The 23,408-nt window shown below is 36.9% G+C and overlaps 2 protein-coding genes across 2 annotated transcripts; one reads left to right on the forward strand and one right to left on the reverse strand.

Annotated features, from left to right (window-relative positions):
- Nucleotides 1-1,412: 1,412 nt before the first annotated feature.
- Nucleotides 1,413-10,456, forward strand: trpa1a (transient receptor potential cation channel, subfamily A, member 1a). The gene is made up of 27 exons (XM_056744027.1): nt 1,413-1,493; nt 2,133-2,283; nt 2,513-2,688; nt 2,800-2,907; nt 3,535-3,643; nt 3,738-3,883; nt 3,957-4,093; nt 4,175-4,223; nt 4,297-4,396; nt 4,488-4,588; nt 4,690-4,859; nt 5,561-5,725; nt 6,175-6,289; nt 6,558-6,724; nt 6,806-6,896; nt 6,985-7,044; nt 7,132-7,230; nt 7,318-7,388; nt 7,812-7,965; nt 8,064-8,153; nt 8,253-8,422; nt 8,539-8,668; nt 9,207-9,389; nt 9,478-9,546; nt 9,629-9,733; nt 9,821-9,930; nt 10,054-10,456. Exons 1-27 carry the CDS (start codon nt 1,413-1,415, stop codon nt 10,241-10,243), a joined length of 3,297 nt encoding a protein of 1,098 aa, XP_056600005.1. The 3' UTR covers nt 10,244-10,456.
- Nucleotides 10,457-10,607: 151 nt separating this feature from the next.
- dnajb6a (DnaJ heat shock protein family (Hsp40) member B6a) lies at nt 10,608-16,035 on the reverse strand. The gene is made up of 10 exons (XM_056744028.1): nt 15,878-16,035; nt 14,887-14,976; nt 14,605-14,714; nt 14,079-14,135; nt 13,837-13,947; nt 13,558-13,701; nt 12,858-13,041; nt 12,674-12,744; nt 10,982-11,113; nt 10,608-10,901 (listed from the first exon to the last, which is right to left on the reverse strand). The coding sequence occupies exons 2-10, from the start codon at nt 14,949-14,951 to the stop codon at nt 10,834-10,836; spliced, it is 942 nt and encodes a 313-aa protein (XP_056600006.1). The 5' UTR covers nt 14,952-14,976; nt 15,878-16,035; the 3' UTR covers nt 10,608-10,833.
- Nucleotides 16,036-23,408: the final 7,373 nt, after the last annotated feature.

Genomic DNA, 23,408 nt, shown 5'->3' on the forward strand with positions numbered 1-23,408 from the left:
CACCATTAGTACATAAGATTGAAAACAATAGTACCTACAGTATCTTGTTCCTTTTCACTCATCTGCAAATGTTTTAAACAAAGATAAGAAAAAGAACAAAACATAAAACTCTTTACAGTGACCTTATTATTATCATGAGCACAATAATGTAACTAAACTTTATTTTAATAGGGACTTTGGGCGATTATGAAGAGAAAATTGCATCACATGCAATCTGTCTGTTGCTAGAGAGGTGACTCTGCAATGTTAATTATGCTTCTAATTGATATAATCCTTGACCAATCAGTTGACCAAAAAATTATTTATTGCTTGGTTATTAAAGCAAACATCATAGGCTCATAATCAAGTTAGATAAGTTATGAGCTTCTTGTTAAAAAGGAAATCAAGACTCATGCAACATGTTACTTTGGCTCCACACCAAGTGATTGCAATGACCGCATGCCTAGTATGCATTAATTCATATGCTATTTAAATTTATATTCATGCATTTGGCAGACCCTTGTATCCAAAGTGACTTACAGTGCATTCAAGGAATATGTTTCTTTATTAGGTACATGTTTCCTGGGAATCGAGCTCAACACAAATTTAACATTAAGTTACCTTTATTAAAAAAGAGCAAAGTGAAATGCTACATAACAGCATTTTATTTGCAATTACTACAATTATTTGTGCTTTTGAGTGGAATTACCGATAAATAATATTGGGGGTTTTAGTTGAATACTAGCCTCTGTAGTAGCCACAGGAAATGAGTTTAGACCCCAAATGGATCACTCTGGTAATAATATGTTACCTTTTAACTGCAGCATCCTACACAGTAATGCTCTGGTTATCAAATTAACTGAAAGGAAAAACCCTAAAGTAAATAAAATATAATTACAGTAAATTATACAAAATCACAATTGTATAATTTCATAAATAAGTCATTGTAAAATGACAGCTAGATTTGAATTTGATTCGCAACATCTATGCGTCAGTGTTTTCTTATGTTTCTGTGTTGACGGTAAGAGTCATTAGATGAGGGGAGTCAGCTAGTTTCATCATTAGCAATTGGAAAAATCTTATGTTTATGGCCATCCCCCCCTCGTCTCTCTTTCTTTCTATCTGAGTGAAACAATGTAATCTGATAACCACACATCTCTCCACACTATAAAAACCCACTCGCTAATAGCAAAAAAAGCCACACATCAAGCCAATATAGAGGAGATCGCAAATGGGTGAGATTGAGCCAAAAATGTGAATTTGTTGCCTGTTTTAATGTGATTTGATCTGTTTCTTTAAAAAACTATTATCGTTTTTACAGCGTTTGGAAGCCATTCAAATGTTTAGTGGTATTTTAGGAACATGTAATAAGAAATGAAATATTTGTTGTTGTTTTTGTTTTCACATTTGCAGGATGACTTAAAAGTGCAGAAATGACCCACGTCAACAAGACTTCCAGACAGTCCTATGACAGTGTCATGGATGGGGATGACATACACACAGATGTGTTTGAGGTATTCCTCAAATCCACATACATTCATACATTCAAATCTACATTCATTCCAAACTTGCACATTGCACATATCATCTGGAAACTATATATTGTAAGAAATAATATAGGTTAAATCTGTAAATAACACATCTGTGTAATCTTTAAAGAAACTATATGTTGTTTTTGTCTATATTTTTTCACTTTTTGTATACAGTGCATTATTGTTTTTTCTTAATGTTTGCACCATGTGTACACTTTCATCTACACTACGCTCCTGTCGTCAAGTCAATTTCCGTGTGTTTTTGTACTTGGTAATAAAGCTCCTTCTCATTCTGCTTCTTCTGCTTCTTCAATCTATTCAGTATTCAATAGAAAAAAATCTAAATCTAAATTGTATCAGTCAATGTGATGGATTTCAATTGTGTTTGGTTCACCTATGTCTATGGTTTATTATGTTGTGGTCTACACACTGCTAAAATGGCTGTAAGATAAAAAAAATCATGTTTTCTTGAAAATTTGCAGTCTTTTCCTTTAATTTGATGGTTTTTTAGGCCTATATTTCAAAATAAGTGAAAACTCTGGATTTAAAAAAGAAGTGTAACGGTATGTGCAATTGGTTCAATAATCCTCATGGCTGTTTTGAACTCTATTTGGGATTAAGTGGGCAATGCAAGGAAATACAGACGCCCTGGAGAAGCACTCTGGGCACCTGGATATACGGGACCACAACGGTGCCAGCCCCCTGCACTATGCTGCATCCAAGGGACATCTGTGCACCATAAGATTTATTGTGATGATCACCGGACAACAAGGTGGCAGCACCACACATTTTACCTTGAAATACTGCTTTGTCAATTCTCAGATCAACAAAATGAAATTCAGAATGTGAACTTGTCGAGTTAGAACTAGCAAACATCTACTTAATCAATTTAATCCATTTCTAAGGTATATTCCAATGATGCATGACTACAAGCAAGCAAATAAGTGAACAAAGAATAAAAAAAGTTAGTTTTACGTGAGAGTGACATTTTTTACCTGCAGAGCTGAATATCAGGGATGAGGAGGGGAATACTCCTCTGCACTGGGCTGTACAGAGAGATCAGCCACAGGGTTGCTCTACGCTGCTGAGTCTGGGAGCGGATCCTAACATCCTCAACAACAGCCACCAGTCACCGCTGCATCTGGCTGTCAGCCTAGGAAATAATTCCCTGGTAGCGGTGAGTCCTGCGTTCTTTTCTCCAGCTTTCCATAGTTTTGTTTTTTCAATTTGAGATACAGTATATTTGCCTTCCCTGTAAAGATACAACAATTATTTTGTGTTTACACAGCAACTTGTCTCACATAAACTAACTGATGTGAATCTAGAAGGGGACTTGAGAAACACGCCTCTTATTTTAGCGGCTTGCTTGAATAACCATGAGGCTCTGGAGATTTTGGTAAGCTGGTGTGGGAAATATTAAACTTGAAGATAAACATGAAAAATCATGGCACATGTTCAATAAATAAAATGATTCAGTTTTTATTTATATATGGCATAGTTGTTATAAGATAGATAACTCTCTACAATAAGGTTGAATTTGTTAACATAAGTTACCTACGACAAACTCACAATGAATAATATTTCTACATCATTTATTTAATTTTAATTCATTGTATTTATTGTTCATTTTAACATTTACTAAAACATTTTTAAATCAAACATTATACCTCTTAACATTAGACAATGCAAAATGAACTATCATAAATACACACTGAATAACTGTATTTGTATATATAATACATTTTGAATATAAAAATCAATAAATGTCATAAAAATATGTTGCACAGTTTTTGGCTTATGTATTAAAAAATGGTTAAGAAATGTATCCAAGCTGTCACCAGGGCCGGGCGGACCCCTTAAAAAGGTCCTAATATGTAGAATTTAGGTAGTACAGATGTTTGCACTTCTGATGTAGACTTTTTGACCATTTCGTCGACATTGAATTGATGCAATAATTAACGTTATCGTAAAGTCTTACCAAAAAATGATTATAACTGAAAATGTGTTTGACCCTCTACTCCAGTTCACACATGGGGCAAAATTATGTCGTCAGAACAAACTTGGACATTTTCCTATTCATGCTGCTGCATTTTCCGGAGCGAAGAAATCCATGGAGGTAATTCTGAAGAAAGGTGAGATATCGTGTCACTTATTCCACTGTGCATTTTCAACCTTAAAGCAAGTGTGATCATATCTGCCTTGTATTTGTATTTCTTTTGTGTACAGGGGAAGAAGTCGGTCTATCTATTGACACCCACATAAACTATGTGGATAAAACATGCTCTAGTCCACTTCACCTGGCCGTGCGTGGAGGAAATCTTGAAGTCATTAAACTCTGCATCGCATACGGTGCAAATATTGATCAGCAGCAGGTAACAAAAGATCCTCTCATAACAGCGATGTTTAGTTCCACACTTCCATTGTCACACATTTTTCCTTTAACAGTGCGACAGGTCCACCGCTCTTCATTTTGCATGTAGTCAGGGTGCCATCGAGGCTGTTAAAGTCATGCTGTCAGCTTACCATAAAGTGTGTGACCTTATCAACATCACTGACGGGGCCAATCAGACACTTCTCCATAAGTACATCAGCTTTACATTTGCTTATCAAACAACGGAAATAAACAAACCAGAATATCTCACCTCTTTCTTATTCATCCACAGAGCGGCACTTTTTGATCATTTTGAACTCTCCGAGTACCTCATTTCACAGGTATAACCGATATACTGTTTTTATCAACTTGATATCATGACGGACATTGCAAACCCAGGCATTGTTCTTCCAGGGTGCTGATATTGACTTCGTTGACTGCAAAGGTCATTCACCGCTCCTTCTGGCGACCAATTGTGGAGCGTGGAGAACAGTTAATCTGCTCCTTTCTCATGGTGACTTGCTTGAATGAATTCCAATAAATTCCAATAAAAATAACTTTTTAGACAACTTAATAAATAGTGTTAAATTCTGTTTGCTTTTCAGGGGCCGACATGAAGACAAAAGATAAATCTGGATGTAATTTCTTGCATCTCGCAATTTTGCAGCCTAGGGGTCTAAAAAACCTGCCCACAGAGGTACTGCAGGTAAATTAGTATAGTGCTTCAAGTCTTAAAACCAAGCACTGCTGCCATCTGCTGTAAGGGCAGAGTAAACAGACTTAAGTTGGATGTTGGTTTCTCTACAGCAGGAGAGTGTGAGAGAGCTGCTGAACGAAGAGGATTTCGAGGGCTGTACTCCTCTTCATTATGCCTGCAGACTGGGAATACCAGAGTGTGTGAAAAATATTCTGGGGTTAGAAATCTCGCTCAACCAAAAGTGCAAACAGAATAAATCTGGACTACATTTTGCTGCCGAGTAAGTCATTTAATTGACTGACTATACCAGTGCTCGAGTTGAACCAAGTCTTATGACTATACCAGTCATACCTGGCTATACCAATATACCTGTCTTAAATATAATTGTATATAGTTATGCATATTATGTCATATATATTGTGTATTTTGTATCAATTGCATATTGCAAGACTAACCCCCAGCTTAAAAAGTCTTATGCCCGTCCCCCTCATAAGACTTTTTAAGGTGGGGGTTAGTCTTGCAATATACAATTGATACAAAATACTCAATATATATGACTATAATATGCATAACTATATACAATTATATTTAAAACAGGCTTGCATAGAAGAACATGCTTCTTTCACTGTCCTGCGCTTACCGGTCTTTAGACGTGGTAAGGGCGTTTAAATTTAAAGAGACCGGACAACTAGCCCATAAAAAAAATTAATATAAATGATTGTAAATAATTAATTCACAAAATTTACCACATCCATTGCATGAATATAATCACATTTGCCATTATAATTTTTACTCAAATACAAATATCTGAGGGACCCCCCAAAGTCCATTTTTTACTTCTTATGGGGGATCCCTCACGCCTTATGGATGGTCCCGGATCCCCCCAGCCCCCCTTCAATTCGAGCACTGGACAACTACAACAAATTCTACAACTACCTAAAATACTTATAGTCACGTGTATCGATGTTTGTTTTTGTGGAGATATGGAAGGATCAACACGTGCCACAGGCTTGTAGAGATGATGACAGACACCAGACTGTTGAATGAAGGGGATTGGAAGGGACTGACCCCGCTGCACCTGGCCTCCCGCGGCGGTCACGTTAAAGTTGTTGAGCTCCTCCTCCGCAAGGGGGCGTTGTTTCACAGGTAAATCGCACACTTAGTGAACTCTTGTCAGGCACCATTGCAAGTACAACTTGTACAGTAAAGTTCAACAATTTGCCATCCATACTTTCGTGCAATGCAAATTAACGTTTATTTACAATTATAAGGGTCGTTTAAAAGATAACACGTAGTAACATCTAGTTAAAAACATGTAGGCCTACACTTTCACTAATTTACAGCAGGGTAAAAACTTGATAATTAGAATATATATTTTAACCTAAAATAGCCGGTGAGAAATATTTGTCTGTGGAAAAAGTCAGGAGGACCAGACATGGTGTTCATTACACAAAATTATTGTTGGTTTTATACCAATAGACTACTCAAACGATGAGCCCATGCTATACACACAACATAACAGTTCATTGTCAAACTGCATCATGAAACCAAATATGAAATGCATATTTTATTTATGTCCTTTACCGTATGTGTAGTGACTACAGAGGATGGTCGTGTTTGCATCATGCTGCCTCTGAAGGATACACTCAGACAATGGACACATTACTGGCATCTAACATTAAGCTTCTGGATAAAACCGATGGAGATGGGGTAAGAGTTTGAATAATTTGCTCAAGGATTTTTGTGAGTCAATCATAAACCAGTTCAGCCAGTGAATTGGTTATTACAGTACAGTGGAATACAAAAGTCTATAGTGAAAATGCATTTATAATTAAAGGTTAACTGAAAGGTGCTCATGAATTGTAAAATACTTGCATCCCTAAGCCTTTTTAAAAGAGACATTTCATGGTTTCATCTAATATATACAATCTTTATATATGACTATATATGTTGCTCTGGATATTGATTATTTTATCAGAGCACAGCTTTACATCTAGCTGCTCGGGCAGGTCATGTGGCAGCAGTAAGACTGCTATTGTACAGAGGAGCTAAGATGACCCTGAACAAGTGCGATTCATCTTTCTTACATGAGGCCGTACACAACGGGATGACGGAGGTCACCAATGCTGTGATCGAGAGTGATAGGTCAGCTTAACCATTTTTTAGACTTTTGATGTCTGACTTGTTTTCCAGTGTCTTCATTTATTTCATCTTCGTTTAACACAGGTGCGAAGAGGCTATGACGACGTATAAACCAAACTCGGGAAAACGCTTCATTGTTATGGACATGATCGAGTTTCTTCCAGAATCCTTTAAAGTGAGAATTTTTACGGTTTCGTTTGCCCGTAAATAAATTTGATGTGTTAATACTCTGACTAACAGAGCGTTGCATTTATTTTTCTCAGCATCTTCTAGACACTTGCATAAAGGAATCAGAGGAAGATGTAAACTCCTGTAATTACTTTGTAAGTTTCCTGTGCTACCATTACTGCTACAGTTTTTGTGTTTAATTGTCCTTTGACTTCTGCACCTTTTTGCTCATTTATAAACAGATTGAGTACAATTTCCGGTGGCTTCAGTATCCACTGCAAGAGCTTAAAAAAGCAAGTGGGGAAAGAGACATCACCTACAAGCCTCTTCATGCACTAAATGTTGGCACTTTTTAATATACATTGAAGATATTTTAAAACGGTTTTCATTTTGAGTTTTGAATTGTTTAGAGACTTGTCTTTCTGCAGGCCATGGTACATTTTAATCGGATCAGTTTGCTGACCCATTCAGTCTGCAAGAAATATTTGGAAATGAAATGGTAAGTTTTTTACAAACAGGTACATCTCAAAAACGTGTCACACAGGCTGATTGCCTCCATGCCATGCCACATTGTCGCAGTAATTCACGCAAAAGAATGCCCAACCAAGTATTGAGTGCATAGAAATTTACATAATTTTCATTTCTGTTTAAAATATCGTTTTTTTTATTGATCTTATGTAATATTCTAATTTTCAGGGACACTGAATTTTGAGCCATAATCATCCAAATTTCAAAAAAATAAAGGCTTAAAATATTTTACTCAGTGTAATAAATCTATATAATTTATAGGTTTCACTTTCTGAAATGAGTGACAAAAAAATTAACCATTTTCACGATATTCAAATTTTTAGATGAACCTGCAGTGAAATTTCAATGAGACTGAATTAAACGTTCAGAGCTAATCATATGTGTTGTTCAATAGGAATACATATGGCATCAAGGCACATCTTCTGAATATGACTGTGTACGCGCTGGGGGTGTTTCCTTTAACATACCTCATTGTAAACCTGAAGCCCACCCTGAACATTGCCAACAATGTGACATCAGTCAAAATGGTCTGCACATCCTTATACAAGGTACATGGTCGTGTGGTTGAGTCCATATGTAAATTTAGAGAAAAATAAAGTACTGCATGTTGTGGAATAAAAAATCGGATTTTCTTTGATTCACACAGCAATCCTATTTAATCACAACATGCATGTTCCTGATTCTCGCTATGAATCTGTATGCAGTTGGGAAAGAGATCCTGCAAATGACTCAACAGGTTTGTTAACTCCACACTTTAACATTGCCACCACATTAGTAATAAATAAGAAATTATTTGTCAAGTAATCATTTTGACACTGTTTCTTGCCTCTGGAAGCGGTTGAACTATTTGCGAGATTTGTCTAACTACATGGACTGGGCCGCTGCCATCTGTGCCCTGCTGTTCGTGGTGCCCCTCCTGCTGAATGCGAAGAGCTCCTGGCACTGGCAGGCCGGAGCACTTGCCGCTCTGACCTCCTGGATCAATCTTCTCCTCTATCTCCAACGGTTTTGGATTATGTTTATATTTACAAATACATTTCATCATATATTTTAAGGACATAACATTTTTAAACACACAAAGTCTTTGAGATTTAAAAAATGATCTCGTCCTTGTACTGTAGGTTTGAGCGAATTGGTATATACGTGGTAATGTTTCGAGAGATCTCCCGCACACTTCTGAGCATTATAGTGCTGTTCTTTTGCTTGATTCTGGCATTTGCTTTGTCCTTCTATGCCTTGATGATCGAGCAGGTGAGTGTTAAAACAATGCTTAAACTAATATATTTCATCACAAAATAAAAGATGATTTACCATATGTTTCAATTTATTCTCCCTCTTTTTTTTACTATCCCCTTAATAAACAAATATAAGTATAATTTAATATATGATAATCTATATTACAAATATATGTTTTGAAATTGAATAGTGACGTAAAAGGACAATTCACCCTAAATTGAAAATTCTGTCATGAATTATTCACCCACAAGTTGTTCGAAACCTGTGTAAAAAAAAAATTCGGCTGAACACAAAGTTATTTGGAAGGATGTTAGATTCTGATATTTCTAGGACATCATTGACTTCCATACAAGAAAAATGATTGTATCGTTTTATTTTCTCTTAAATACAGAATAAGATACCGAGGTAGTCAATGGTTCCCCAGAAATCTCAGTTGCTAACATTCTTCTAAATATCTTTCCAATTCATGAGAAATTTTTCATTTTTGGGTGGACTGTCCCTTTAAAAACGGTAAGGTTCAAGCCATGTCTTAAAACAGGGTTTCGTTTTACAGCAACACTTTGGCAGGATGTTCCTTTCACTGATGCAGACCTTTGTCATGATGGTAGGAGAAATCAACTACCAAGACAATTTCCTGAAACCATTCCTGCAGGGAACCCTTCCGTTCCCCAACCTGACACTGGCGATGTTTGTTTGGTTTGTCTTACTCGTACCAATTCTTCTCATGAACCTTCTGGTAAGTCCTAGAGAAAAATGGGTCCGGTTTAGATGTTAAAGCACACTTTATCAGTAACACAACTCACGTATACAGTTGTTTATTTTAGATCGGATTGGCTGTTGGTGACATAGCAGAGATTCAGACGAATGCTTGCCTGAAGCGTATTGCAATGCAGGTAGTTCCACACGAAAATCATTATACTGTGCCCTGATAAATTTCTGAGAAACAGTGATGTGCTGAGCACTCTCGCTCCACAGATAGAACTTCACACAAATCTGGAGGAAAGGCTTCCGTATTGGTTTATGAAGAGGGTGGACCAGATCTCCGTTAAAGAATTCCCAAACAGATGCTTCAGAGGAAAGGTCAGCCAATTCAATTCCCACTTTAAATTGCAAGCCAACTCTAAATGACTGATGGGTGGTCAAATAAATGATTGTGCTTTTAAACAGAAAAAGTGGTTTTTCTTTGGGAATAAAGTGAAGAGGGTCCGGACCCGTCTCAGTCCCAGTACCCCTCAGTGCACTCCGCTAAAACGTGAGCTGACCAAACAGAAATACAGGTAACACAGAAGTGTATAACACTCCATTTGCCTTTACTGACGTTTATTTCCATTTTGAGTCACCCAACTGAAGCACGGGCATTAATCCCAGATAATCTCTGACCAAATGTTGTTTCTCATCAGGCTGAAGGAGATGTCAGATGTTATGGAAAAGCAACACAACCTACTGAAGCTCATAGTGCAGAAAATGGAGATCAGCTCGGAGGCTGAAGATCATGATGGACCTCCGGTCTTTCAGGAGCTGAAGGAGAAACTTCTCACTAGGAGCAAATGGGGGCCGCTGCTCAGGGCAGTGACTGCCAGAAAGAAATGAACTTGTTTTTTAAGCATCCTGGCAAGGTGGTCAAAGTTGTCGAGTTTTGAAGATGTCACGTGGAACGTTTCATTTATATGACATACAGCATTTACACATGAACTGTGATAACGTGGCTAATATTTCTCAGTATTAACTTGCTTCTGTAAAACATAAGGGTCAAAACAAATACTGTCACCTTGTCTTATACATATACCTTGTCTGCAAGCTTGTGTTCGGTTGTTATGTGTTATGCCCTCAAATGTTACCAAAGATATGATTTGGTCATTTTGCTCGAAACCGAAGACCTGCTTCATTACCAAATGAAGTCTGTTTCTGTGTTAATAAATCGATAAAATTGTTTAAATCATAAAATCGTTCAGCGCACATTTGCATGACAACTGTTCATTGCCTTTTTAAATGTAGGCAAGGTTCACTGCTTTTCAGAACAGTGATCATTTATTCGTTATAATTATCAATAATAAGTGGAAGAAATACATCTAAAACTAACTCTACATCTAAAAGAAAACAATGCTAGAATGTTCTTTTAACCTTAACTCAGAATGTCCCCCGCTACAGCACAGTTTATCAGTTCAGATGCAGAGACAATCTTAGGATTCTTTAGTCTTTTTGGTCTCTCCTTGTACTGTCATTCTCTTCCTCTTGACTCCAGTTTGCTCTGTTGGGATACACAACTTGTAAATATCACAAGCGTCAAGGCTCATTCTTCTCACACAAGATACAAAACTATCATCTGACCTTTGCCTGTGGATTTATTTTGTTCCTCTCTCTGAGCTGACTGTCTTGAGGGTTGTGAGGAGGTGGAGGAAGCATTGGGGAGCTCCTTCCTCTGTCTGTGATCCTCCAACATGCCTAAATCCTGGGCACTTCCTAGAGAAAGGGGTGTGGTTTAGTAAGAAGGGGGAAGAGCACCTGCCTTTTTCAGGTCAATGCTACAACTTCTATTACCAGTCAGTTTCTCTCGACAGGTCTGCATTATGCATACGTTACCTATGAAATCCAGAGATAAGCATTTAGAGAGCACAAACAAAATTGAAAGCTTGTTAGTTTAGAGCCATGCATTTAGGTAGTTCTGCAGCCAGATATACTTGGTATTTGAGTGGAATAGCATCAGAGACACTAAAAGGGAATAGAGAAGCAAATGTCATTCTACGTTAAGATACTTAAATGGTGTATTAATTTGATCTTTAAAATGCAGTTGATTCATAACGTTAATAAACAGTTGTTTTATAATGCTTAAAAGTTGATACCTAATTTTTGTGAACTAATCAGTTAAGCATCACAGAATGTTTGTTAATAGATTATTAATGAAAGTTCCCATGATTGAATCCTCGCCTATTTTCAGATATGTTAATACATTTAAAGTGTAAATGCACATAATGTAAAGCCAATTAAAATGGTATAAAAAATGCCTGTATTTAGAGTGTAACTGAGCAGAGATGTCAGATTATTTTACACCACGGATTTTGAGCTAAACAAAGCTATTTATTTTCCTACACACCGCTATAAAAAAAACGCATGATCTGAGCATTTTTTTAAAATCAAAAGAATTACTTGCAGTGTTCTAAAAGAGTACGAGCATTGTTAGTTTGAGCAACCAAGCGGCAACACGTTTCCCAATGATTGGATTTGGAAAACCAAACATCACTCTTTGTCAAAAGCAAAACTACACAGACTGCAGAGCTGCCACATCCCCAAAAAGGATGAAACTCATTTATTTAGGTTCAAATTCTTTTACAAAGTACACAAAGTTGCGTGAAATGTTCATATATCACTCATAGGATTAACTCTGATTCTCATCAGGTTATTTAGTAAAGATGTTACAACTATAAACAACATTTGTTTTCATGACATGCAACAATGAGGAACAAAACAATTGAATTATTCATAATAATAATAAAAAAAAATTGCATATCATTACAATGGATCTAGCACTCTACCAGCATTTACACAAGTAATATTTAACAAACGTATCAGACAAGATGCCATTAGGTTTGAACAGTAAGTTACTCCACTTGCACACTCAGTTAGGTAACTCATGCGCAATGCACAATTCTCAGTTCACTTTTACCTTTCAGCCCAAAAGCGCTATTGAAAAGGCATGTGCATTCATGAGGATACTGCAACACAACAACGTGCTTGCGGAAAGAAAAAGGAATCTCACATCATGGTCCCAAACACAAGTAAATTACACGTACCCTGCCCAAAATACTGACAGTCCGGTTTATAAATACAATAACAAAACTTGTTTCGAAATAATGACCTAAAAATAATAAGAGGGAAAAACCCCAAACAAATCAACAAACAAGAAGGGAAACGAAATGTACAGACCTCTGAACGACAGTACTAACATTGTTTGTTGAGCTAAAGTTTGTGCTGAAAGGGCTCCATTATCTTACTTGTGTTCCAATCGCAGGAGCTGTTCCTTACCATTTATGGTTACAGACTTTATCTGGCCATCTTCTTCCACTTCTACCCGTTCCTGTCCATTCTCAATGATTCTACAGACACAAACAAATAGTGTGTCAATGAAATATGATTGGGAATTGTGTGTTGTTTTACGTTGCTTTTGTATCTTAAGATTACAAACTTTGGGCTGTGGAAAGGTGCTTACCTTTTTGTAGTGACTTTTCTGCCGTTGATGAATTTAGTGGAAGACGACACTGAGCGGAAGCTACCCATGCCTCCGCCTCTGCCTCCGCCTACTACACCTACGCCTAATCCGCCTCCACCACTGAATGAGGATGAGGAAAAGGAGGTAAAACCACCTCCTCCCATAGGCCCGAAGGGTGTGAAACCTGCGATAAGAAAGGATCAAATTTTAGACAGTCCATCAGATGCACATGCCCGACTCAAAGTTATTTTTCAGTCTGTGTTTGTTGATCAGCCTAGCTAGTGGCTAATCATTTAATTTGTATGAATTTAATTACTATTTTATTGTATATTAATTTAATTAAATACATTTAAAGTACTCGAAAGTTATTGATTCTTTGCAGAGGTCTGCTGGAAGTTAAGTTTGGGTTTGATTATGTTTTTGCCGCTGAAACTGTCTATACCTTTATTTATTAATCATTTTCACTTTCTAAATTGAATCTTTTCTACCCACATGGAATACATTTTCATAGGTGAACATAACATCAGCGTAAAATGCTATAAAAAAATGTTAAATATCCCTAAATGACTTTGACAGACTAATGACTGAGCTATTCCTTTGAATACTCAGCAATGATTTTTAAAAAGAAAATAACCTTTGAAAATAACAAAAATGTAAAAATCTTAACTTCAAATGATCTATAAACGAGCAAGCAGCTGACCTGCATCAAAAGATGAAAACCCTCCTCCAAAAGGAGGGAATCCCCCAAAGCCTCCGAAAAAGGACCCTCCTGTCCGGCTACGGCTCATGCCCCGCTGGTGCCTTCGACCACCAACAAAAAAGTCATTGCCAAATGGATCTCCCCCTAAAATTCCAGAAGAAAGTGAGATGACTTCAATCCGTTTGCATGTTTGATTTAACTATAAATGAAAGACTTCCAAATGACACAGATTACAAAATAACAGCATTTCTAAAGCACAACACACACACAAAGACTTACCAAAGAAGTCTGCAAATGGATCTCGTCCACCGAAAAATTCCCTGAAGACATCATCTGGATTGCGGAATGTGAACCCAAAGTGGTCACCGTTGTAGTGTGTTCCCCCACCTCCTGTTCAAATGTAATACGTTCAAACTTAGCGGCCAATGACAGGAAACTGCTGCTTTGTGATCATCACAATTGACAATATACAATGTGATGAAACACAGTTTTAGTCAAATTTGTTGAAGCATATTAATTACCTCCGCCTCCTGATAAACCCTCTTTACCATATCGATCGTACATGTTCCTCTTGTTTGCTGTAAAAATGTAGGAAAAAATTAAGCAACTTAATTAAAGCTCAGACTCAAGACAGCCAGAAATACCCTTTCATGTCTTGTCTTTTTGATTCAAATGTTTCTTTATACAAACCCCAGCCACCCATAATCAAAATAATCTCCACAACTGAATCCCACCTGAAAAGCCCCAGGCATACTAACTCTGCACAGTGTGTGGGGCTGTAGATAATGATGCATGATTCATTTTAAAGGCTTACAGAAATACCAACAACCATATAGAGCCCTATATTTAACATCTAAACAAAACTCCTCCTTTGGAAAGAGTGTCTTAAAAGTGCATGGTCTGCATAGGGCTGATAAGTCTGATAGATGTACAATGACACAGAGGTTGTTATAGATAGCGTGTGCGTCATTAGACACATATATAGATGAGGAAAAAAGAAACATGATGATAAAGTTGAAGACACAGTTTGAGACTAACATGACTTACCATCTGAAAGGACTTCATACGCCTCCGAAAGTTCTTTAAATTTTTGTTCTGCCTCTTCCTTGTTATCTGGGTTTTTATCTGGATGCCACCTTAGAGCTAGTCTCCTGTAACTATACAAAAAGAGCAACCATAGTATGACGCAGTGAGAAATAGGTAAGGCTGGACAGGCCGAACAACGTTTATCACAACTGAAACCATTTTTAGTGTTTGTAGATCGTGTAACGTGATTTAAAGCACTGACATAATCTACAGTATGTTAAACCAAAAAACTTTGAAACTTACGATTTTTTGATGTCATCTGGAGATGCATTTTTCGGCACTCCTAGAATCTGGTAATACTCCACCATGACTTCAGAGGGACAACTTTAATGGCTGGCGACCAAAAGGAGAAAAAAATAAGCAAAACATATGATCTTGAAGTCCTCTTCTCTAGAGAGACCAGTTTAAGCAATTAATTCACACGTGACAAAGGACAATCTGCCCCTGAATAACAATAAAAACATATCTCAGTGCGTAACAGGGAAATCTAGTGTTCTGAGCCTATGCAAATAATAAAGAAGGACTCTGTGGCCCATAAAACCTCTCCTGAGGGTGGGTCACATTTCCCCACTGCAGAGCCGGATACTACCAGGCTGTTTCATTTCAGATCCAAGACAGCAGCATGCGATGCCACTATTTTGTCTTTCAATGATCTCATTCGTTTGTATGTGCCAAACACATTTAAGATACTAACAACATAGAAGATGGCTTTACTTTCTCACAGAAACATTTAGTGTTGTCAGTGCAAGTCAAATATGCAAATGCAAGATTGTGAGTTGTGGATGTGGCATACACGTAATAAGCTTGTGTGAGAACGACTCAACTTTTATTTTATTCCCATTGATACAACCATTTCATTTAACATAACGCACATAAATGCATTACAATAAGTATAAATGACGAGAGTAAGGTAAATACATTGTTGTAAACATCGCTTATTGGTAACCATGGTGAAATGAACTGCACACGACAAAAATATTACTTACGACAATTCACACTTACAAATAATGATGCACATTTAATACGTGCTAGAGCAATTTAAGCACCATCTTTTTTTGACCAAAAGCATCTTGATATTTCTATTTCGACCTGGCAACCTTGTCATCATCAAGATGATGAGCTAACGCTAGCCAGCTAGCAACAAGGCTATCAGATGGCCAGCGGGGATTATCGTTATCTCACAAAACAAACCTCGCACGTCCATCTGGGCAGCACACTGAACATTTTACATTACCTTGTTTGTTAACTGCCAAAGGCAGTCGTGATGTCTTTTGTCGACGAATCCTAAGCTGTGGGACGATGTGTGGAGCTGATGTGACAAGCAACGGAACGTCCGGAAATAACACGAATCTTCTGTTTTTGCGAGATTTGACGTCACATCCTGTTTAAGGTATTTGACGCATTCGCGCCTTCGGCTCGAATTAATCGGGTCAAATAAATCATTCAGCAGATTACACACCTCGTAGTTTGACAACCGCTTTATTTGGTCTTAAATAGTCAGCTCACTGTTTTTGGTTAACGTATCGTTAAAAGTACTGGTGGTTACATTATTGTGACACACATTACGACCAAATACTGTCCCGAGGGGGGAATTTCACACGCTTACAAATATACAGAACTACAAATGACAACTTCTGCTTTAGTCTTTCATTTACTAATTTACCTATTCCTCGATTTATAAAATTATTTATTTATTACAATATGTAAAATGGTTTTATTCGAATTTTTACACGATAGCTGTACTACAAATATCACGAATAAATTAAAACTACTGTAGTGAGACCATGGCACATTTGACTACAAATCCCAGAATTAACTATAGTTCGTGTAGTAAAACCACTCTTCATGTTCAAAAGGGTCTATTCGCGACATACTGGCGCCCCCTGCTGGCGTATTGTTTTTTAGCCAACAGTCTATCAGCCAACAGATTTTTTACTTTAATTGTCAGGAGCTTAAATTTGTTTCCCAGTTTATTTAAATTTAACATTCTTTTTTAGTTGTTTACTCTGTTCAGTTTAACACACAAGACTTATAACATGAGGGGTACTTCCGACATAAAAAAGGCCCTTAACTGACACGCATCTGTTTCCCATTAAGCTAAGCTTGTTAGCAGTTTACCAGGCAGCAAGTGCCTTTTCCAGACCCATAATTTATAGAGTCCAGATTTTGAAATGCAAATAATAAGTGGGAAGCTTCTCTAAAACCTGTTATGAAGTGCCAGAGAGACACTATTAGTATTAACTGCCGGCATTAATCATTCCATAAAATTGTATTATACTGTAACTGTTATATAATTTATAATTTATTGCCATTTTTTATTCAAAACTTTAGAAAACAAATTGATCATATAACATGTTGAATTTATTTTAATGCTGATATTTAGGCAATATTAGGCTTGGGGGTCATTCTGGGGGTGCAGTAGAGGAAGCTTAACTCCAGTCTCTTTTATGTGCATGGCTCTGTTTTTGGTTCTGGTAGCTGTTTCTGCAACTGACCATTCATCTGTAAATAAATGAGGTGGCGAAAGAGGAAGGCTGCTTCATGTTAGCTACACATCAGGTTTTAGGGGTAGGCTACTAAAGCTGTCCTGCTGTACTGGATCTCGATTTTATATTCCATATCGTGTTTTAAGTGTGTAACAATGTTTTTTTTGTTGCTTTAATTATTTTTTCAAAACCACATCAGACCGATTTCCCCTTTTATCCAATTTATACTCTTTGAATTTTTGGAATAGTTCAATTTTGCTGTATTTTATTTGGCACACTATTTTATCTAAAGTCAATCTACATTTTTTCAGTATGCGTTCCCTTGAGATTGAGTCCATGACTTTTGCACTCCTAACACAATGCTCTTCCGGTTGTGGTGCAAGAACATGTATATTTGTCTCTGTATATAATTTACGCATTTGCCCTATAGACAATTTTGTTGTTTAACCTGTTGAGACAATTCTACAAGAAAGCCTACCCCGTCGTCTATCCTTTTCCATCCTCTCATTTGTCCCTCAGGATGATTATGGTTAATGAGAAGGCAGAATCAGGTTGGGCAATCGATCACACAGCTCTCTACACTATAAATAGATGTGCTTCATCAGAGGTTGAAGAAATTCTGCAACTCCTCACAGTGATTTTTCATCACTATAGATAAGGCAGATCAGTCAAAGGCTATAGTAAGTATAGGGCTTGAGAGAGATTCGTTGAAAAAAGCATTAAACATACATTCAAATATCATTACGTATACATTCATTGCTGCTAAGGGTGTAAAGTCGATTTAATCTTAAGTGTTTATTGCACGGTGGAGGTTTAAGGCCGGTTTCATTGGCTTTGAAGCCATTTGCACCTCAACACCTGCACTACCTCGCCTCACCACTTGAGGGCTTCACAAGACTTCAGACATCAGACTGGCAGACGGCTGTAAATCAGAGCGCACCTATGGCTGGCTGGTCAGGGTGGCCAAATGGAAACTGTTTCGTTGACTTTTACAATCATTTTCAATAGTCACTAAATCATTTATAAATATATATATAAAAGCCATCACCACGTTAAAATGCATTGCTTGCTGATGTTGCCGCAACTGATAACAATGAGTTTAACAGCTCTTATTTCATTCAGCTCTTGGCCTAAAGTTAACTATATTATTTGTTAATATTCAAATTATAATTCTATTTAATTGTTCATTTTTTCAATTATTGTATAGGTGGTGTAACTTTGTCACATTTAAGTTAACTGGTAACCCAAAATAAACTGACTAGACTGGCCAGCCAATTTAATTTACTTGTTAGTTTTGCTTCATTGAGTGTGATCGGAAAAAAACGGCTTCAGATCTGCACAAATGTATTGAAAGAGATCTTTTATTTTTACACACAAAATTCCTTTCTGAATGATGCTGTTTGTCCTAATTCATGAAATTATGTTCAGGCTGAAGAGTTGAGATGTAGGGGAACTTATATGAGTGTCTTTCTACTAAGACATCCTCAGATATATGTGCGAATTATCTGTACAGTCACATTAAAATGATGACATTCACATCTCTAACTGTTCCAGTCAAGATCAGCTGTGCTCGGAGAGATAAGAATGACTTTTCTCTTTCTACTCCGGTGAGGAAAGTTCATTAGTTCATTTAAACACGTTCATAAAAACTGCATCTCTATTATTACTATTCCATATACCACTTATTCATTTTTTATGCTAATTTAAGTATACAGTGTTTATATCAATGACCTTTGTACACAGTGTGAGACAATATTGAGACAAAGACTGCAGCTGTGACTAAATGAAATGGATTAATCAACTATACACCAGATCTTGTGGTGTTCCACAGGAATCCCCTTTTATCTTCACCTGACAAGTCACTACAAGCATGATCCTTCCAGAGGGTTTACGAGAGAGCAGCAGACACAACTCACTCTTCTCTTCACTATAGCTGTTGGTAACATAATGATCTCTGTAGTGATTTCAATGGGAATCTGTTAAAGTGCTGACAAGTGCTAGAAAAGTCCCACTTTGTTTCACATGTGTGTAAACATGTAAAGAACAGAGATTGTTGAAATTTACGATGCCCGTAAAATCATCAAAGAGAGCAAACAGTCTCTGTAGATAATTAGGGATCCTGTCATTTTCATTGTATCCTCATTCTGGACTTTGGGCTGCTCGCTGTAGCTTTTGGGAAGAGGTGAGTAATTGATGGCTCAGTCTCACTGTGTGTTGCCTTTGCTTAGGGAAGGATACAGAGGCACTTAGGAAATTGCACTAGATGCAAACTTCATTCCACCAAACCTTTTAGTGATGTCATTAATTAAACTGCATTGTGAATATGGAGCGTGTTTGGCAGGAGACTGTGACAGCCATCGGCTGCTGGGACTGACTGCTTCAAACGGAGGCATTTAACACACACAAATGCTCAGAGTGATGTCATCCAAGAAACGCACTGCTGAGACTATTGGGAGAAGTAGTTTTTAGTCGCCCACGAATTACAAATTTTCTATTATATTGAAGTAATAAAACACACATTGATTGGAAATGCAAGTTGGGTTTACAATATTATGCACCACAATCTGTTCACAAAATGTTCAATTTAAACATGTTTTGTTTTTCCCAGGTGTGTTAAATAATAATTTCAAAATAATAATATAGAAAAAATCCAGCGTTATAAATATGACACCTTTAGTCAAGACTTGAATTTTTTATTACCAATATGTTGAATCATCAGTTTTTTATGTTTACTGAACCCCTGATAATAAAAAGAAAAATATTGCTTTATGGATGTGACAAAATTAATGAAGCATATTTTTGAGAGACAACATACTAGGATTTCTGTGAATTAAAATGCACAAATTAATACACAAGAAATGAAGTAAGAACTACTCTATAGACCCATTTAGGAGTACTGTTATGGATGTGACAATTCACTTACCAGACTCAACTTTTATTTAAGTATATACAGTATATAGCGCATTTTACAATTTTCATTGTTACAAAGAAGCAGTACATGAAAACATGTTAACTATAAGCAATGCATTAAATAGCATACACGCACTGACACACACACACACACACACACACTAACGCACACCAAAACATGCATGCACATGGACAAACTCCATGGATATGGATAAATTCCTATAGGGTGCTAAAAATTCACGCAAAATGTTATATTTACGTTATTATTATATTAACAAGTACAAATTTCAAAATTTGATGTCAGCAGCCCCCCGGAGAGCAAAACGAGTGTAGAAAGTGTGCAAACACTTGCGAGGAACCCAAAACTTAGAAAAGTAACCTCAGGGAACCAGTTCTCCACTGGTATTCCTGCTTTATCTCTACAAGCAAGACAGTGCTTGCACAACCAGGCTGATATAGATGACAGATTTAATATCATCTTCATATTCTAAAAGAACTACACTTTAAAACACAAAAATGCTTTAAAACCTTTTAGAGAGACGTCACATATGGATCTTAAGGTTGACATTTACATGGAATTGCCCGTAAACAGTGTTTATTGTAACACTACCATAAGGTGCGATTAGTAAACATTAGTAAATGCATTAGAGAAAAAGAACAATATAGTTTTTCATGCATTAATTAATCCTCAATGTCCTCAACTGTTATTCATGTTAGTTCATGGTTCATTAACCTATGTTAACAGAGACAGCGTTTGATTTTAAAAATGTATTAGCACATGCTGAAATTCACATGAATGAATAATAATAATTGCTTTAGAAGTATTATTCATTGAAATCTCATGTTAGCTACTGCATTAGCTACTGTTAACAAAATAAGTGGGGCCATTCCGGCATTATTATTTATATTTATATTATTATATATTACCAATATGTTGAATCTGCTTATATTTTACTAAACCCCAGACATAAAAGAATATCAGTTTATGCATGAGTTTATTTCATATTAGAAGAGAGAAATATCCTTACGTTATGGATATGACATAAAAATGATGTTTCTGAGGAACAACATAGGAGGAATAGCTTTTAGATCACAAAATAGTTATTTTCATGTGCCCATTTATGAGGAATATGGACCATTATGTAGCTGACTGTGGAATAGTACACATTAAAATAACTTTTAGGGGTATTTTAACCATAAAAATTTGACATTTGACCTATCATATACGGTGAAAACCATTGACATGTGCATGGAATTGCCCAGTTGAAGTTATTCTCAGGAGTTGAATCCTATTTGAGGATGCGCTTATTTTCCGCACAAAAATTGGTATCACTGTCAATCATAGTTATATGGGAAGGTGATTTCGCCGTAGCCTCGGGTGGCACTAAAGGTAATGGTTTGTTAACTCCCATAAAGCAAGTACCTGTTGGAGGTGTGCTGTTCTCCATCAACATGAACTTGTTTCTCTATATCATCAGTGTGACAGCAGAACTGACACCTTCATAAAAGCAGTGAGCTTGTGAATTGGCACTGCTGAGCTTGGGAGAGCTCACTTCTGTACCATCAATCCACTCTCGCCCTCCCCTTTCTCTCTGACCTTTCTTCAGTCTCTGAATGCCTCATTTGATCTGACCGATGTTTGTTTATAGTCTGCGCAAATACAAATTGAGTTTTCCCCCCTCTTTTTCACCAGAGATGTGAAAGAGCAGGAAAAGGATGTGCTCTGTTTGGTTTGCTTGGTGCCCCATTCATTTGTAAATGGCTGTGGATTGGAGAGGCTTGTCCAGGAGCTGTGACAGTTCAGTGAAAGGACTATCCACAAAGAAGAGATCCAACTAATAAGCAACTTCAGAAGGGGACTAATTGCATGAGGAATGCATTTGGCCAGACGAGGTGTGAGGAGGTTTGTGTGTGTTCATGTGTTCTTGAATTCAACTCCATCCATCAAGCTGCCTCGTGAAAAAAAAGGAGAAAACTGGATTACTCACACAATTTCAAGGGAATTCTTAACTATTTTATTAGGTGGCTTATTCGAATGAATTAGGACAATCTTATTTGTAATACGATTTGATTTTGTCCCAGAAACGTTTAGGGGCGGGATTAGGGGAGGGGCTTCAGAATTGTATTTTTTATAATCGTTTTTTTTTGCACAAAAATCCTTTGAATTCGGATTTAAGCATTCGAATTTTGAGAGGTAAATACCTGTTATGTTAATGCAAATACAGTTGATTATTATTATATTTTTTAATAAAGGCAAAGCCAACCAAACTGGCATCAATGTTTTATTCCTTTATTTTTATTGTAGTTTTACAGATTTACAGATTTTAGTTTTTTTCATGTTAATTTAAGTGCCTTAGTCATTTTTTTTTCTTTTATGTTGCTATATGACATTCTTTTATTTTGATTTATGTATATCATTATAATTTTAGTGCCAGTTTATTTTTGAGGCAACATTTAAATAATTTATTATATATTTATTTAGGCCAATCATTTATTTGATTTCAATAAACAAATATTTTCAAAGTTTCACATTCAGTAAACTATATTAACTTCATTCTGAATGCAGACAAGCTGCACCAGTGATAACTGCTTCTAATTTCTATTGATCTCATCTGATGGCATGCGAATCACAGAGACGTTCTCAAGTCAAGAAAGCAGAAGCTTGTGTGTTTCTCTCCACGCAAGAAACCGTCTAGTCGTCTGTTGGACATTTTTTGGTCGGTTTGTCAAGAGATTTCCGAACAAGAAGAGAAAGCACAGGCTGGCAGGATGACAATAGGCCTGATAAAAGTGTGGAGTGGAGATGCAGCTGTTCAAATAACAAGCGTGTTGCATCTAGGCTGCGATGAGTCATATAAGCCCCTTATGGGATATCAACAGGTTCTGCCTCCCAGGATTTGCCTGCTGCAGTTGAATAGATGAAAAAGGGCCAAATACCTTAAACAGTTTCGTAAAGCCTCTGTGAAAAGCCTACTTGAGAGAGGAGAGGGTGGTCGGCCGTGTTTTAAGTGTGATGGGAAAGATCCACAAGCCTTCACCGTCCGTCCACATGCATGTGAATTAACTTGTCAAAGGATAAACAGAGAGATATCATTGGTGACAGAAAACCTACCGAGAAAGGAATTCTGTGATAAATGAACACAGCAATGTCCTAACTGTTTTTCTGACATCGATAGGTCTGATAAAATGATAAATAACAGAAAAGTTTTGGTTTTAAAGGATTATACTTCCAAGGTGGAGCTGACACTGTAGATGTCAAAACAAATTGGAAGCTCTTAAATGGGATGTCATGTGCCTTTGGCCGTCTTCGAGGAAATATGAGCTTAAACAACACATAGATCATTATTATAAAGGTGCAACACATGTATT

This window comes from Triplophysa dalaica, chromosome 3, assembly GCF_015846415.1.
Source record: "Triplophysa dalaica isolate WHDGS20190420 chromosome 3, ASM1584641v1, whole genome shotgun sequence".
Taxonomy (NCBI): Eukaryota; Metazoa; Chordata; class Actinopteri; order Cypriniformes; family Nemacheilidae; genus Triplophysa; species Triplophysa dalaica.